Source organism: Hyperoodon ampullatus, assembly GCF_949752795.1.
Source record: "Hyperoodon ampullatus genome assembly, chromosome: 18".
In the NCBI taxonomy this organism is placed as follows: domain Eukaryota; kingdom Metazoa; phylum Chordata; class Mammalia; order Artiodactyla; family Ziphiidae; genus Hyperoodon; species Hyperoodon ampullatus.
The window spans coordinates 46,436,197-46,455,052 of NC_136931.1; the positions used below are offsets into that span (position 1 = coordinate 46,436,197).

Genomic DNA, 18,856 nt, shown 5'->3' on the forward strand with positions numbered 1-18,856 from the left:
TTAGACCCGAGGGAATGGAGGCCAATCGACAAGCTCAAGGTTAGAGCCAGAAATGGGTGCCTCTCCACATCTGAACCCCTGGCCCGGATTCAGAAGCCTGGGTTGGAAGTGATTAGCACTGTCGTTCCCACACCCCATTCTCACTGGACCTCCAGATCCGAGAGTATTAAGAGGGAAAGGCGAAAGGTCCCGGGATTCCCTATATCACAGCGAGTGGAACTGTGCTGACAGCGACCCCAGCGCACATGGGCCTGCGGAACCCTCCACTCACCAGCTCCGGCGCCGCCATGGGGCCCAGTGGGCAGAGCGCGACGACGAGAGGCGGCGACAAAAGCCGGTCCAGCGGGCTCAGCCGACTCCTCAGGCCAGCCCTGGGCGGGGGCACCTGGAACCTGAGTGTCCGCGGTGTGGGATGCGCACAAGGCCCCGGGAGCCGCCTCCGGGACCTGCGGAGACCGAAAGCTGGGGCCGAGCTCGGAGAGTGCTCGGCTGACAACCCGCTCGAGGGAGGGGGTCACGGCTCATACAAAAGCGTAGAGGTGGGTCCCATTCTCCTCGCGGTCCTTTGCTCGGTCTTGAAGACCTTTTTCTGAGAAGCGGCCAATGCCCAGTGCTCCAGCCAGAAAGGCCCGTAAGGACATACCGGCCACTTCCAAACGACGCCCTAAGACCCGACGCCAGAAGCTCCGCCCAAGCTGCAGCAGGCAGCACCCGCCTCCGCCGTCCGTCATTGACCCAGCGCCCACCGCCGACGTTCGAAGCACTGCCTTGTGGGTAACGTGATTTCTGACTGCATCCGGGTGAACTGGGGAGCTCACTTCCTGTTTTCTGTGAAAACTGTACCCTGAGGTTCCAAAGAGGGGGCGTGGCCTCGTTTCTTCTTAAAGGCACGCAGATTTCCTTGTCCCTTCAGGCAATGCCCCGCCCTTAAAGGTCTGTAACACGTGACCCATGCCTTGACCTTCCGCACTGTACTCCTGCCCCAGGGTTTCACTTCTCTGAGCCAGGATTTACAATGAAAAATGAAGATTATTCTTTAAGGTAGTAATTTAAAGTGTTTCCCTAATCCGTGGTTTCCAGCCCACAGACCACATCAGCATTACCTCGGAATTTGTTACAAATACAAGCCCTAAGACCCCACTTCAGACATACTGAATCATGTACTCTTGGGTGGGGCCGCGTACCTGTGCCTAAGCCCCCCAGGGGATTTTAATGCTCCAACACAGTTAAGAACCGGACTCTTTAAATTCCAGTGAATGAGACAAAACTATCTACTTCCTGGGAGATAACTAAAAAGTGCTTAGCACTAGGCCTAACATAATGATAAGTACTTAAGAGCTTTTGCTGTCATTATTATTTTATATTAGTATTATTGGCAATGTCTTCACAAGGATCTGGCATACACTGCTGTGAGAGTAAGTCTGATATAATTCTTTGCAGAGTCATTGGTGATATTTGTCAAAACATGAAATACATTGACTCTCTGGCTCAACAAGAAGCCTCCTAAGTAGTGTTTAAAACTTTTACATAATACAGTGTTGTACCATTTGGCACATGTAATTTTGTTTTTTTTTAATGGTCCATGCAGCAGCGTTTCATAATATAGGTAAATCTATTGCCCAAGGGATACTTCCTTACAGGTCACATGATTCAAAATTTAGCATCACCAGGAGTAATTGCCTGCAGGCCTAAGTAAAGAGTAAAGTTGACATGGTTTCTAGTTTGTTGGTTAAGATGACGTTATTTTTCATCTTTAATTCATAGGAACCAGGACCTCACCCTTCCAGCCTTCAGGGCAGCCAGGCACAAATGAATGGTCATGAGACAGACAAGTCTAACACCCAGGGTCTCAGGGTCACCAAGTCTTGTTCTCATCAAGGGACTGTCAACCCATCACCCAAACTTAGAGTCCACAAGAAGATGGCAGTAAATCCTGAGGGTTGTGAGAAGTGAAAGCATTAAGTCCAAAGAGGCATTCCGAGGATGGAGCAGAAATGAGAAAACATAATGATGACAGCTTCACAATCACTTCTGCCCATATTCCATTACCCACAACTCATTCATATGGTCCCCAAATGGATTGATGACCACCCAGCCATTTTCTAGCACAATCCTTTAATTTGGTCATCAGGTCTCCTTTTTATTATTTATCCTCTATATTCCACACTCTCACTTACTCCTTAATGTGACAAGCCAAAACCCTGTCCTGTCTCTGACCTCATCTAAATGTTAGAATCTCTGAGTGATGTGTCATATTACGCATCTGGTCCAGATTTTGTCCCTCTAAGATCAGGAAGCTCAAAACAAAGCTAAATGTGGCTTCTACCCAGACCTGATGTGCAACTGCCAGTCAAAGACATGATGGAAGGACATAAACTACTGGGGAAAAAACCCCTGCCAGCTGAAATTTCTATGCACAGCAAAGTACCTTCCAAGAACAGTGTGAAATAAGACCATTTAAGGCCAAAAATGTGAAATTAATGGAAAAATAACCCTCACAAAATGACAATCTAAAGATCATGTTTAAGGTCAAAGTAAAGTGATTCCAGTTGAAAATTCGGCAAGATAAAAGGAATAAGTATACAAGAAAGGTGTGTTTGTGCATTTATACAACCACTCATTAGCTATATGAAATCATTACATTTCCATTTTGAGTTAGAAAGATGAACTTACCATATATATCCTCAATAACACATAATTTAATATGGGGAAATTGTTCTAAATCCATTATATTGTCCAAGTGGAAGTAAAGGAATTTATAAATCTATACTTTAATATGTTAAAGATGTAAAAAGATGGAAAGATATTTTGTGTTAATGAATTGGAAGACTGAACACAGTAAGGATGTCAAATCTCCCCAGACTGATATATAGGTTTAATACAATTCCTATCAAACTAACAGGGCAGGGTAAACAATTTATATTCAACTAGTTTGAATAATTTCAATGGGCTCTAAGTCATAGGGGTGGTAGCTGGTTGCCTGGTACCTGGCCCTGGAATGATTAAGGCAGAGGAATATTGCTTCCTGGGGCACACAGGCAGATAGAGGAGGTATGGCTCTGGATTGATTAGTTTGCATGTTCTGGGCTGAGTCCTTTGCTATCCTCAAGAATTGGCTAGCCCTGGGAGGGGTAGTCTCTCCCCATTCAGAGCTGCCCCTTCTAGGGCTAGCCAATTCTTAAGGGCAGCCATACCTCCTGAAGATACATTGTTTACCCTGCTCTGTCTTGCCTTTCTCATGGAAACCCCAATAGTCTGTGGCCTAAACCTGTCTCTTGCTCCTGCTTCTGTTTTCTGACCAAAATCTCCTGTGGCCCTGCACGGCATGCCATTCCTCTTGTTTCCAGGGTAACTGAGTGACATTATAGGCTACTTTCAGTGGCATTGAGCTCTCTATGTTGTCACTCAGTCACCTTTAAAGATTAAGACCCAGGCACAAAACAGTATGAGTGCAAGTGAGAGAGGAGAGGGAGAGAGAGGAGGAGAGACTATAAAGGGATATCATGAGGGAGATTTTCATGGAGATAGAATGGTTCTGTATCTTGATTGTAGTGGTGGTTACACAATTCTGCATGTGATGCAATGATGTAGTATTACATGTACACATATTGTATGAGGGTTAATTCCTGGTTTTGATGTTCTAATAATTACCTAAGAAGTAACCATTGGGGAGAAACTGAGTGAAGGGTAACATGACTTCTCTACTATCTTTATGACTTATTTTGAATCTATAATTATTTCAAAAACAGATCATGTCACTATCCTACTGAAAACCTCCTATGGACTCCCAGAGTAGTTAACGTAAAATCCAAATTTCTCATCATGACCTACGAAGACTTGTGCCCCAGCCCCCTGTGCCCTGTATCTCACTGCCTTCCACTTTTTTCCTTCAGCCACATTGGCTTCACTTGCTTTCTTCACTAGACCAAGCTCTTTTCAGCCCAGGGGTTTTGGCACATGCTAGTTCCTTTATCAGGAATGCTGTTCCCCACCTTTGAACCTGGTGAGACTATTCCATCCTGCAGGGGACTGCATGATGTCAGCTTCTGTTTACTGTGCTTTCCACCCTGAAGTTTGTACCTTAATGTCCATTGTCCCTCTTTTACCAACGAGAACACTGAGAAGTGATATTAGCAGGAAATGACAGATCAATATCCCTTACAAATATATCAACAGATACAAAAATCTTCAACAAAATATTAGAAACCAAATCCAACATCATTTTAAAATTTATAAAGGATTATACACCACAACCAAGTGGATTTATCCCAGGAATGCAAGAGTGGTTCAATATAAGAATATCAAGTGGGGACTTCCCTGGTGGTGCAGTGGTTAAGAATCTGCCTGCCAATGCAGGGGACATGCGTTCAAGCCCTGGTCCGGGAAGATCCCACATGCTGTGGAGCAACTAAGCCCGTGTGCCACAACTACTGAGCCTGTGCTCTAGAGCCTGCGAGCCACAACTACTGAGCCCATGCGCTGCAACTACTGAAGCCTGAATGCCTAGAGCCAGTGAGATCCACAACAAGAGAAGCCACTGCAATGAGAAGCCTGTGCACCGCAACAAAGAATAGCCCCTGCTCGCTGCAACTAGAGAAAGTCCGCGTGCAGCAATGAAGACCCAATGCAGCCAAAAATAAATAAATAAAATAAAATAACATTAAAAAAAATAAAATCAATAGACCACATTAATAAACAGAAAAAAGACATGATAATCTCAATTGACAAAGAAAATGCATTTGATAAAGTCCAACACCTTTTTATAGTAACAATAATAGTAATAAACACTCAGAAAACTAGAGACAGAGGAAACATTTCTCAATGTGATAAGTGGTATTTACAAGAAAGCCACTGTTAAAATTATACTTGATAGTGAAAGACTGAAAGCTTTCTCCCCAAGATTAGGAACAAGACAAGGATTCCCGCTTTTACCACTATCATTCAACAATGTACTAGAAGTTTTAGCCAGAAATTAGGCAAGAAAAAGAAACAAAAAACATTAAATTTGGAAAGGAAAAAGTAAAACTACCTCTATGCACAGATGACATGATTCTAAGTATAGAAATTATCATAGAATCTACCAGAAAAACTACATGTATTCAGAAAAGTTGCAGGGTACAATATCAACATGCAAAAATCAGTACATTATTGGTGGGAATGTAAAATGGGTCAGCTGCTGTGGAAAAAGAGTTTGGTGGTTCCTCAAAAAGTTAAGCATAGAACTACCACATGGCATATGATTCCATGGCTAGGTATACACCTCAGAGAATTGAAAACAAGTACTTCAACAAATACTTTCACACAGTGTTAATAGCAGCACTATTCACAATAGCCAAAAGGTGGAAATAACTGAAATTTCTATCAATGGATGGGTAAACAATGTGTGCTATAAACATACGATAGAATGTTATTCAGCTGTAAAAAGTAATGACACAAGGAATTACACAATGTGGATGAACCTGGAAAACTATGAAAGATTTATAGAAAAATAGAGAAAATGGCGAAGCCTAGATAAAGAATTCTTAGACATGATTGCACAGGACAAAAGGGAAAAAACTGATAAATGAGACTTTATCAATTTTAATGATATTTGTTCTGTGAAAGTATTTTGAACTGAATGGAAATGAAGACACAACATATCAAACTTTGTGGGAGGCAGCTAAAAGAGTATTTAAAGGGAAATGTATCACATTAAACACATTTTAAAAAGGAAACGTCTTAAATCATGGATCTCAGTTTCCACATTAAGAAATTAGAAAAGTAAGAGAAACCAGGAAAAGGATATAATAAAGATCAAAATGGGAACCAATGAAACAAAGAAACAAAAACTAGAGAAAATCATTGAAACTAAAAGCCTCAAGATATGTAAAATTGATAAACCTCTAGCCAAATTTTATTAAGAAATAGAGAATACATAAATTATGAAATCAAGAATAAGACAGCAGACAGACATCACCACAGATTCTATGGATATTAAATGTTAATACGGGAATACTGTGAACTTCTTTTATGGCATTAATTGAAAAACTTAAATGAAATGGACAATTTCCTTTAAAGACACAAACCATGAAAGCTCAGTTAAGAAAAAAAAATAGTTAACTTATTTAGCCCTATATCTATTATAGAAATTAAATTTCTATTTAGAAACATTCCCACAAGGCAAATTGCAGGCTTAAATGGCTTCACTGTGAATTCTACCAAACACTTAAGGAAGAAGTAATAATTCTACACAAACTCTTCCAAAAAGTGGAAGAGTAGGGAATGTTTAACCAATATATGCTGTGAACTTAGCATTCTGTTGATACCACAACCAGACTAAGGCATTACAAGAAAAATGCAAACCAACATTCCTTATGAACATCCATGCAGAAATCCCAATAAGATCTTAGCAAATCAAATCCAGCAATGTATGAAAAGGGTTGTGCATCAAGACAGAGAGGAGTTTATTTCGGAAATGTAAGGTTTGCTTTTCCACTTTCACTGCACTCATAACTCAACTCTTCATTGTCAACTCTTTGATGAGCAATGAGAGTGGAGGTCCGTCTAAGGAATTCCCCACACTACGCCACTCCACTCATAAGGCCTTTCTCCAATATGGCTTCTCTAGGGCTGACCAAGTGTGAAATTGTAGCTGAAGGCTTCTCCAAATTCACTTCACTTGTAATGCCTCTGCACAGTGGGAAAGGCCACTGCACACTTGGTGCTCCTGTGAGGTTTCTCCCCTTCCTGGTCATTCCCTGGTGAGTGACCTGACACTGGAGAAAGCCTGATGTGACCAAGCAGTCCTTCCCAACCTCCCTGCATCTGAAAGGTTTCTCTGATGTGTCATCTCTACAGCTCTTACAAAGGAGCCCCTTCCCTCCTCCCAGAATGCTGATGGACTTCTTGACATTCTGCTGCATCTGTTGCTGGTGAAGTTTTACACTAAATCAGAACCTTCTCCACATGCCACACCAGTGTGTGGTCTCTGCCCTGGGTGTATGGCTTGGTATCCAGCCAGGTGCAAAATGTTTTTCAAGAGTAGACCATGCAGGGCTTCCCTGGTGACGCAGTGGTTGAGAGTCCGCCTGCCGAAGCAGGGGACACGGGTTCGTGCCCTGGTCCGGGAGGATCCCACGTGCCGCGGAGCGGCTGGGCCCGTGAGCCATGGCCGCTGAGCCTGCACGTCCGGAGCCTGTGCTCCATGGCGGGAGAGGCCACAGCAGTGAGAGGGCCGCGTACCGAAAAAAAAAAAAAAAAGACTAGACCATGCATGTCACAGGGGTAGGTCTTCTGAGTGGAAGGACCTAATTGAGTGGGATTCCTAACATGCGACACTCCTACTATGCTCAGAAGGGGACCCCTCACCCTCCACTCTGTGCCAGAACACTGAAAGCTGAGACATGTTGGAGAAATTATTGTTAACTTTGGTGGGAAGAAACAGCCCATCACAAACATATGCCTGACCCAGGAATGAGTGCATGGGATTGTTGGGAAGGTTAAGGTGTTGAGGGCAGGGTAAGGAAGGGAGGCTGTGCACTAGTCAGCCTCTGAAGGTCACAGAATCCAGGGGCAGCCTTAAGAGTGCCACATACTCGGGCTTCCCTGGTGGCGCAGTGGTTGAGAGTCCGCCTGCCGGTGCAGGGGACACGGGTTCGTGCCCCGGTCCGGGAAGATCCCACATGCCGCGGAGCAGCTGGGCCCGTGAGCCATGGCTGCTGAGCCTGCCTGTCCGGAGCCTGTGCTCCGCAACGAGAGAGGCCACAACAGTGAGAGGCCCGCCTACCCCCCAAAAATAAAAAAAAAATAAAAATAAAAAGAGTGCCACATACTCACCAAAGCCAAGAATACAAGGATGGTACATGGAACTGGATGGAGAGGCAGGGTTCTCAGGTTACTTCTCTGTAAACACTTTTTAGCGAGGCCTTGGCTGCCAGTAACACATGAACCCTGTGCAGAACCAGGCCCCAGGAAAATCTGATTACAGCTGAGTTGCTGGTGTCCAGGGGCTATTAACAGAAATGTGCACAAGTCACAACACATTAATCATAGGCCAAGTTGGAGAGCCCTAGGGGTAGTGGAGAGGGTGAGATGTGGAGACTGCAGGGGGATGGAGAGTGCAGCCAGGGACCCACAGTCAGAGTAGAAATAACAAGTGGTCAAGTTTCAAGAATGGGGAAGGAATGATGTAGAGGAGGTATGGCCATTAGCTTTGGAACACAATAGTGAATAGGAGACATGTCGCTGGTGTGATTTGAACCTAGTCCTGACGTCATGCCATCCCCCAGCTCCCACTCAGCAAGGCCGGACCACCTTGAGCACCCCTTGCCACAGTTGCAGTCATGTTTGCTTTGCTCAGGCACATAGGGCTCTTCCTTCAACTCCAGTTGGGAACTTAGAAGATGAGAGTCCTAAGGGAAAGATATGGTAGGTAAAGTTGCCCAGGTGAACTACTCTACCATAGACTACAGGAAAGAAAACCTAAATGAAACAAAATAAAACAAACAACCCCCTCTGAGGAATGTCTGGCAGGAATAATCCAGTGGTCCCAGACACATAGTGCCTATGTCAGTGTCTGTAATTCCTGGCACAGCCAGAACCCAGGAAATGTCAGCTGAAAGGGGCGGCAGAACCCAAGTCCCAGAACTGTCCCAGAACTGGACAACCATTTAAGGAGGGAATGGCTAAGCCTGATGGGATCCACCAGACTGACCTCAAGATTAATGACTCTCGCCCCTTAGCTGCAGGGCTTCAGGGTGGCAGCTGTTGGGGCTGATAGAGGACTATACTGCTTAGAGTAGTGCATACAGCTCAGCCCTGGAACCCTGGCACCTATGCCAGGAAAGTGGGAAGGAAGACGTGCCCATGCTCCAGCTGTGGGAATGAGAGCTGCCTCTGGGGAGAAGGGGACAGGCAGAAACCAGCTCAGGTCACTGGGGTAGATGTGAAGGCCTTATGCAGTGAAGCTATAAGTGCAAAGTTGTCCAGCACCACTTCCCAGTACAGGATTCTCCGAGCCTCATCAGGCTGTCCCCATTGCCCCCAGGGAAAACTAAATGGCAATATCCTCAAAGGTCATACAGCACTTGGTGTGGGGGCAGTTGATTCCATGATCGGCAGGGCCCCAGTCCATCCTCCCATAATCCATCCCACGCTCAACTTCTTCCCCAACTTCACAATTCAGAGGAGATACCAGACACTGGTGCTCACTCTCAACTAATACCCCATTGATCACTGTGTTAACCCACAGTGACAACAGACAGGCAGGCAGATAGACAACAACTAAGCTCTGGGCCTTGTAGGCAAGGTATTTTAAGATGTACCTGGGGTTTGTTTTTATCAGGTATGGTAAGATGACAGACACGGAGAAAACTGTCTTTGAAAGAAGAGTTTATTACTTACAACTCCCATGAGGAAGGAGCACAGCAAGCCATGCTGGGCCACATGGGGAGGCACCAGGGTTGGTCAGGAGGCAGAGGAGTGAGAAGAAAACAGGCGCCAGAGACCATTGTGGTTTTTCCAGGAAGGAATGGGCAAAGCAGGGTAGGCAAGCTGAACAGGTTTAGGATTGGAGAGTTTGAATAATTTTGGTAAATTCTGGGCTATGAGGTGGCATCTAGCTGTCCAGTACCTGGCCCCGGGGCAATTTTAGGGCAGGGGGATAGTGTCCTAGGCTGCAGGAGCCTGATAAAAGGAGGTGGGTGGGGGTATGGACCCAGATTGGTTGGTTTGCATATCAAAGACTTGCTCACAGGTAACTTTTTTACTGCCTCTAGGAACTAGCTAGCTCTGGGAGGGGCAGTCTCTCCAGGATCAGCAAGGGCCCCAAGACTTCAACTCATCATGAATACAGAAAATAAAAAGACATGATGAATACACAAGGCCCAACCCCATCTCCTGGTGGCACCAAGATCATAACTCAGTCTTCTTCAATCCCCAAAACCAGGGCCCTAGAGCCAACAGTTAACACTTCCTCCCTACATGCATATCACTCTTTAGACTGCACTTCCCTCGTAACTCTAGACCCCCCTTCCCCATGAACCCCCAACACCACTGCTACCCAATCCCTGGCCCACACCCTAGCCTTCTCCATAGACTCCCCACAAATCACTCTGCACCTGGCATTCAGAGAGCGTTTTGCAAATGCAACCAGGATCTCATCCTGCCCAAGACCTTCTGTATTCGTTTTCTTTTTTTTTAAATTAATTAATTTCTTTTTGGCTGCGTTGGGTCTTCCTTGCTGTGTGCGGGCTTTCTCTAGTTGCAGCGAGCGGGGGCTACTCTTCGTTGCAGTGTGCAGGCTTCTAATTGCGGTGGCTTCTCTTGTTGCGGAGCACAGGCTCTAGACACGTGGGCTTCAGTAGTTGTGGCACGTAGGCTCAGTAGTTGTGGCTCGCGGGCTCTAGAGCGCAGGCTCAGTAGTTGTGGCGCATGGGCTTAGTTGTTCCACGGCATGTGGGATCTTCCCGGACCAGGGATTGAACCCGTGTCCCCTGCACTGGCAGGCGGATTCTTAACCACTGCACAACCAAGGAAGTCCCTGTATTAGTTTTCTAGTGCTGCTGTAACAGAGTACCACACACTGAACAACAGAAATTTATTATCTCCAGTCCTGGAAGCTAGAAGTCTGAAATAAAGGTGTCGGCAGCACCATGCTCTCTAACGGCTCTAGGGGAGAATGCTTCCTTGCCTTGTCTAGCTTCTGGTGTTTGCTGGCAGTACCTGGTGTTCCTTGGTTTGTAGATGTACTGCTCCAGTCACCTGGCCATTTTCTGTGTGTCTTCACATCATCTTCCCTTTGTGAGTATCTGTCTCTGTGTCCATTTTCCCCCTTTTCTGAGGACACCAGGCATATTGGATTCAGGCCCAGTTTAATGACCTCATTTTAGCTTAATTACCTCTATAAAGACTAATTACAAGTGAGGTCACATCCTGAGGTGCTGCATGTTAGCACTTCCACATATCCTTTAGGGGAGACATGACTTAACCCACTGGCAAGGGCGGCACCCAATCCTGCTCTGCCGGCCTCCCACCGGGCTCTGTTCCTGACTTCAACCTCAGTCATAACTACACACAGATGTCTGATGCCCTCGATCATTTTCTCATCTGTGTTGCACATTCTGTCCCTTCATCACCAATGGTCACCAGGTCAAAAGCCTGGTATGTCCACAGAGGGGTGAATAAGCATTAGGCCAGGCCTTATTGTAATTTTACTTCCATTCCTGCTAAACCTCAGCATCGATCTAAAATCCATTCCCCCTTGGAATGTTTGGCCACCTGCTAGACCCTGATCTTCCTGCAGGCACCCCTCATGGCCACTGTATTCCCTCTCCTGTCCTTGTGGGGCCCACCATCCTCATTCATTTGCCCGAGCAAGATAACCGGTCCTCGGGCCCCACTCTCTCCTTTCTTTCCTTGCATTTTTCTTGCCACCATGACCAGAAGATTCCACCTCCTAAATCTAACCCACAATTCCATGCTCATCCATACACCAGGTGCCACGTTTTGGATGCTTATAACCTGAAAGCCTCCCCAGCACACCATAGTTGTGTGTCTAGTTCTGCCTATTCATAACCTCCACTCAGGGGTCTCTGCAACGTCAGACTCAACATGACTAAAACCTAATTTGCACCATTTGGCTCCTTTAAATTTTTTTATTCTTAAAAATAGATCACGAAGAAGGGTTTCATAACTATAGGGAGGCCTACTGCCTAACAGACAAATTCTTTTTTTTTTTTTTTTTTGCGGTAAATGGGCCTCTGACTGCTGTGGCCTCTCCCGTTGCGGAGCACAGGCTCCGGACGCGCAGGCTCAGCGGCCATGGCTCACGGGCCCAGCCGCTCCGCGGCATGTGGGATCTTCCTGGACCGGGGCACGAACCCATGTCCCCTGCATCAGCAGGCGGACTCTCAACCACTGCGCCACCAGGGAAGCCCCTAACAGATGAATTTTCACAAGGCCATATGATTCAACACTTGACAATATCATGTGTAACTGCCGTCACGCCAAAGCTGAAGTGGAAATGATGTGATTTCAAGAGTGTGACAGCAGTTGACAAGTCACCATTCGTCTCTAATTCTCAGGAACTTCACCTTGCTCCTGCCTCCTCTCTGGCTCTCAAAGCAGCCACACCCAGGTACATATGTTTGACCAGGAGGTAGCACAGCCTGATGACCAGTGACTCAGAGACACCAGGGACTGCCCTCATCAAGACTTCGTCAGTCCATCACCTGAACCTGCCATCTGCAAGCAAGCACCAATTAAGTGTAAGGGAAGCTGGGTGTCCAGGAAGAGAAAAAGGGATTGCTGAGCACCTAGCCAGTTTCTACACGATCAATCAATTTGGCCACAAGATACCTGTTATGTTATTTCTCTCACACCCTCAGCACGCTCATCCTTTTTATGTGACAACCCCACAGCCCATTCAATCACTGCCTCCATCAATGCTAGAATTTCCGTTCCTAACCTAACCTCAGACCTGGAGACTACAAACATATAGTTGTTGTTCAGAGACACAGTGAAAGGGACCTATTCAAACTGCTGAAGAAATAACTGCTAACCTAGCTTTCTAAACAACTCAGTAGTGCTTCTGAAGCAAGAGTATGAAATAAACTACTTCACATCATAAATGAGAAATTTAATGTAAAATTAATCTGCAGAAAACAAAATTCTTCTTTAAGGATTTTCTATTTAATGATGATGAAAAGTGATCCCAGGTGAAAGATCTGCGATGATAGAAGAAATGAGGATCCAAGGAGAGGTGCATCTGTGGATTTAAAAAGTGCTCATTATCTGTCTAAGACATGAATAATATTCCGTTATGAAGTTAGAATGATAGCATTACCATGTATAGCCTCAATAACATGTATATATATATATATATATTTAAATTGAAAACCAATATTTTATTTTTTAATAATATGTACATATTGAGATGGGACAAATTGGTTAATGTTCTAAGTCTCTTAATATGGTGGAGGAGGAAGGTAAAGTGTCTGAAACTCCTTGTTCTATTATGTTAAATAAGTGTTTGTAATTTTTAGATTAAACAATACTAAGAATCAGGGTATACACTTCCAAACTAGAAGAAAATTTGGATTGTAAATAAGTAATCAATGGAAACTTTATAAAAAATGACCACCTAAAGAACAGTGAGGCAAAGAAACCTACAAAATAAAAGAATATATTTAAAGCCAAATACATCAACTATTACATTAAGTGAATATGAGAGAAATGTTCAAATTAGCAGTCAGTGATCTTTATTGGCCCAAAATACCCTGTATGAGGGATTTAATTTTCAGTGAATTTAAATTTTTATTCAAAGTACGACTAATTCCACGACATCCTCAGCCACCACCAGTGGAAAAGGAGCCAGAGGGTGGGTAGGGATGTCCTACGTTTGGCTGGAGAGGTGCCAAGATCTTATGTTGAAGGTCATCAGGGTCACAACCAAGGTACGTTAAGGCCTAAAGCCAGCTGAGATGTCATTGGAAAACTGTAGTACATGTGCTTTTATTCAGAAAATCCCTAGGTCAGCAGCACTCTCTGGTGAGGGAGATGGGGTTGGGGAAAGGACAGTACAAAGGAGGAAAACTGTGATAGTAATTACAAAAATAGCTGCCCTTTATTAAACATGTTTATATATCAAGCATACCTATGTGTACAGACTCTGTATCCTTTAATCTACACAGCAGCCTGGAGAGGTGATCTGCCCAGTTTACAGAGAAGGAAATCAAGACCTAGAGATCCCTGAGTTGTCCTCGGTGATGCTTGGTAAGTAGCTGGGAATGGTGCCCCACAGAGCTGCAGCTCTGCCCACCACCCACATGGTCTCCTTCCCAGTATCATCTAATCTGGGCAGGGCCAAGGCCCCTCTGTGTTAGAGAAACAAAGCCATAGAAAAATGAACTGCCCAAGTAACCCTCCTGGGGACAGGGAAGAGTCTTGCTTTTTCTATGCCCCAGAAATGGCAGCCTTTGGCTTCACTCACTCAACCTGTTACTGTGTACTGATTGAGAAATCTAAACATGAGAATAGGACACGCCCTGCAGTCCCATGCATGTAGTGGGTTTTTACGAGATGGGAAAAGTCATTCCCTGGGGTTCACCACCTTATCTCAACCACCCATACATCCATACATCCTGTTAGCTCTGCTTCCTAACATGTCCCTGGGCATACTCTTCCCCCTAAGCTTAACACTGCAGTCCTGAGCCAGTCCACCATCAACACACTCCTGGATTATACTGCGGCTTGGCCACATGCCCTGCATCTGTTCTTGGCTCTACTGAGTACCTTTCTCACACACTAGTTAGAGGGAGATTTAAGAACAAATCAGATCATGTCTTTGTCCTATTGAAACCCTCCCACAGCCTCCCAGAGCGATTAGGATAAAATCTACATTTCTCACATGGCCTACAAAAACCTGTGCGTCCATCTCTGCATCCCACTCTACTTCACGCCTGCTACTCTCCTCCTCTCCACACTGGCCCAGCTCTTGGCAGCCTCAAAATCTTGGCCCATGCTATTGTCTTTTGCAGCAATACTATTCCCTATCTTTGAATCAGGCTTCCTGCCTACCAAGGAGTCTGCATAAAACCTATTCTGCTCTCCTTATTGGGCTCTATAATTTATTGATCATCTTCCCATTTTTACTGACAAGAATGCTAAAGCCTGGGGAAAAGAGACTTGTCAAAGTCTGGTGATGGGAATAGCTCAGAAGTGCTGGAATTCCAATCTATACTCAGTATCCAAGCCCTTAGCAACCAGCAACTAGACTACTCTTGCTCCTGTACATCTTTCCTCCAAGACCCAAGTTTTGAACCTATTCTTTTTTATGCCTTTGGGGGCCCTGGACAGGTTTCTACTGTAGCAGCAGAGTTGTTTTACTGCACCTGTTTTCATGTGTGTTTCCCACACTATACGGTGAGTTCTCTTCTTGCTCAAGAGCCAAGTCTTAGTCACCCATGTGTCTTTATTATTGATGATGTGTCAAGGACACAGTGTGTGGTAATGTGGATGAAGGATGACTCATGACTCTTGCTTATCATACCAGCAAGAACATACCAGACCCCTTTGGACACAGAAGTGAAGACTGAATGAGAGAACTGAACCCCAGGGTGTCCTTCCTCCATTGGACTGTGCATCATTCCTGCTTTGGAACAATTGGAGGCTCGTGTTTTTGTGTGAGCCATGTTATGGCACAGATCTTCCTGGTGTGGAACCAAGGTGTGATCTAGGAGAGGAGGACCTCCAACCTCTGCGATGCAGGGGTTCAGCTACCTGAGGCAGCTGAACCCCTGCATAGCTACAGCAGAGACTGTGTACCTGAGGGATGATAGGGTTTCTCTTCAATATGAATTCTCAGATGTTGAGTAAGATTATTCCACTGACTGAGCAATTTGCCACAGTGGTTGTATTCAAAAGGCGTTTGCCTACTATGAGTCCTCTGAAGTAGACTGAGGTTTGCCCATGCGTGAAAGATCTACCCACGTTTGTCATACTCATCGGGTTTCTCTCCACTATGAATCCCTCAGTGGCTAGTGAGGGATGAACTAAGGCTTACAACTTTTCCACATTCACTGCACTCACAGGGCTTCTCCCCATTGAAGAAGACCTCACACATCTAATTGAGGATAGCTTGTCACAAAAGGTTTTCCTACATTCTTTACAGTAAAAAGGGCTTTCCTCCGGGGTGGGTCCTATGATGCAGATAAAATCAGAGCGGTAAGTGAAAGTCTTTCCATATTCACTGCATTTATAGGACTTCTTTCCAGCATGAATCCATGTATGTCAAGTTAAGGAAGAGCTGTCACCAAAGGCTTTTTCTACATTCTTTGCCCTCCAGGAGTTTTTCCCCCACTGGATAAAATCAGAGTGGTCTATGAAGGTATTTCCACATTCACTGCACTCATAGGCTTTCTGTCCAGTGTGAATATGCTGGTTCTCTGTGAGGTGTGACCTGTGATTGAAGGCCTCCTCACACTCAATGCATTCATATGGCTTCTCCCCAATGTGGATGCTGTAGTGTTGAGTGAGGCCTGCCCTCTTGAGAAGGGTTTTCCCATATTAATCGCATTAACAGGGCTTCACTCCAGGTTGAGTCCACTGATGTTGAAGATGGAAGCAATTATATTTTTTAACATGGATTTGGTTATTTACTGAGACTTCAGCAACTGTGAATTTGTCATAAGGTCTGAGTGGCTGGGGAAGCTGATGCAAGAGAGGGAGTTGACCAGAGGCACAGAGCAGATGTGCAGAGATCAGGTGGGAATCTGTCAGCATCATGCAGGCGAGAGATGACCATAGCACGGACAGGGTGTTAGTGGTGGAGCTGATGAGCTGATGGATTCAGGAGATGTGTATGATGTAGAATGGACAGGTCTCAGGATGGCTAGATGTTGGACTTGATGGTGATAGAGGTGTTGGGCTGTTGCCTGTGTTTACTGCCTTCTCAACTTTCTAGATGGCAAGGTCATTCACTACAACTAGGGAGGTAGGAGAAGTGGTCAAGATCATGAGTTCCTTCTCAGGCATGATGAATATGAAATGCCTCTGAGACATTCACGTGGAGACGTGGGATTGAGGAGAGGGGTGAAATTTTGGAACAAACTCCAAGGGGCTGAGGAGGGGTTGGGCAGAAATATGTAGCTGGCTGTGCAGCCAGAGGGATGACCAAAGAGAGACCATCACTCTCATATGGTGCCAATCAACACAGTGATGGCTTCAGGTGCTCTCAGCAGCCCAGCTGTGAGACAGGCAAGGCCAAAGACACCTAAACGTTTTACAGAACAGAAGGGATGACATGGGGAAAGGATTGCTTCTGAGTGTCTGATTGCCAAACAGAAAAATGTGTGCATATATGGAGAGATAAATGGATAAAGAAGGTGGGAAATGGTGGGATGCAGAGTATAAATGGAGGTATTAATGGTAGAGAAAGAATGGCTCTTTTCATCTGAACTCTGAAGGAAATGTATGATATTACTCTTATTCATTATGATTAATATCATTACATACATGATATCAATATCAGTATCAAAGCTAACTTTTTGTGAGGCACTATGTGTCAGGTACTATACTAAGTTTACATATTTTCTAGTTAGATCCTCAAACAATCCAATGGGATAAAATGAGATAATATTGGGTTGGCCAAAATGTTCGTTCGGGCTTTTCTGTAAGATGTTTCCTTTGGAAAAACACAAACGAACTTTTTTGGCCAACCCAGTATTATTACTATCATTTTCTAACTGTAGGCTGAGTGTAGCAGACCAAGTAGAGGTTCACCAAACCCATTTTCTCTTCTCCTTGGGCACACAGCTAAGCCATTTCCTAGCTCTGAGAATACAGGTGTGGCCAAATGCCCAGGTTTCATTAGTGGGATGTTAGTTTCGTGGTGATGGCAATATTATGTGTACAAGTGGTATGACTTCTTTCATTCCTCTCTCATTTCCCCTCTGCTGGACAGAGAATGCCAGGAAAGCCTAAATTAAGCCACATGTTGACAGTAAAAGGTACCTTGTTCCCTGAATAGCTCTGTGGTACAGAGCTTCCCACTGACTTATGCAGATCTTGACATGAATGAGGAAAAGAAAAAGACAAAAACAAAACTCCCTCTGCTGAGCTGCTGAGATTATAGTTTCTAGCATTAATTTAAATAAGCTGGCATTAACTTAGCTTATTTCTAACAATGATGAGATCACTCAACATCCCCATGGTCACAAAGCTGAAGAGAGACAAAGCCAGGTGTTAATCTCAAAGATATGGAGCCTACAGCCTGACATTTACCTAAGACAACCTACTCCTCCCCAAGTAATGGGGAAGAGTGTGACTGGGTGAGAGGACAGGCCAAAGGGCTCCATGGCCGCTGGGCCCCCAGGGAGGTCACAACAAGAGGCTTCCCAGTGGTCCCCTGCTGGTCTGCAGGGTGCAGTGACCCACCACCTGCTGGCTATTGGTCACCCACCTGGATAGGAACTTTAGGAGAGGCCTCTCTTCAGCATGCACAGATTTTGCTCATTCTCCAGCAGGTGGATCAGTTCTGGTTTTTGATTAGGATACTCTGATCATGGAAAAAAAGGACAGCAGTGTTTGAGTAAAGGCACAAATGAACCTCTCTTCTTCAGTATGATATTCAAAGATGGGATCTTGGAATGAGGCTGCTCCCACACCTGCAAAGAAATTGCTGACCTGTGAGTGACCTGGAAACCAAGAGCACAAACACCATCCTTGGACCAAAGGTCTGTAGAGGGTGGTGATGGCTGTCTACCTAACACCCATTCCCCCTGATCTCCATCCCACAGAGTCAAATTCAAGGGTACCCTTCCCTTTATACACAGCCATGGGACCCCAGGAAGGTGACACCCTCATCTTGTAAGCTATTTTCAGTGTTCCAACCTCCCTGGGCATCAGAAGCACTTGGGAATGCCCGGTTTTGACCATGAGCCAAATGGAACGAAATTTCTGGGGAAGAAGCCTGGACAAGAATGCCTTAAAAGCTCTCCAAGTCACTCTGATTCACTCTGTTATAAAGCAGAAACTAACACACCATTGTGAAGCAATCATACTCCAATAAAAATGTTTAAAAAAATAAAAAATAAAAATAAAAAATGAATAAAACTGTTTAAAAAAAAAAGGCTCTCCAAGTGATTCAGGTACCCAGGGAGGACTGAAAAGTGTATGTTAACTGATGCCTGACTGTCTGACCTCTTTCTGTTTCATTTGGGAAATGTTGAGTGTTCTGCTGTCCTGGAGCTATGATCTGTGATGGTGCAAAGTGAGGCAAAGGGAATCTGTATAAACCAGAAGACATCTGCATCAACAGTCTCAGGACCGAAATTAATCCTTGTACTATGAATCTCACAAAAAAGGATGTTGAGTGAAA

General features: G+C 44.9%; 1 protein-coding gene across 2 annotated transcripts in view; it reads right to left on the reverse strand.

Annotated features, from left to right (window-relative positions):
- Positions 1-12,608: 12,608 nt before the first annotated feature.
- The window catches only part of LOC307066612 (zinc finger protein 550-like), a 35,410-nt gene continuing 29,162 nt past the window's right edge, over positions 12,609-18,856 (reverse strand). For both annotated transcript variants that reach the window (XM_079723815.1, XM_079723814.1), the window contains 2 exons: positions 17,939-18,034; positions 12,609-12,745 (listed from right to left, as the gene is read on the reverse strand). In XM_079723815.1, coding sequence (XP_079579941.1) covers positions 17,952-18,034 — 83 coding nt within the window. In that variant the 3' untranslated portion in view covers positions 12,609-12,745; positions 17,939-17,951. The remainder of the gene's footprint in view (positions 12,746-17,938; positions 18,035-18,856) is intronic.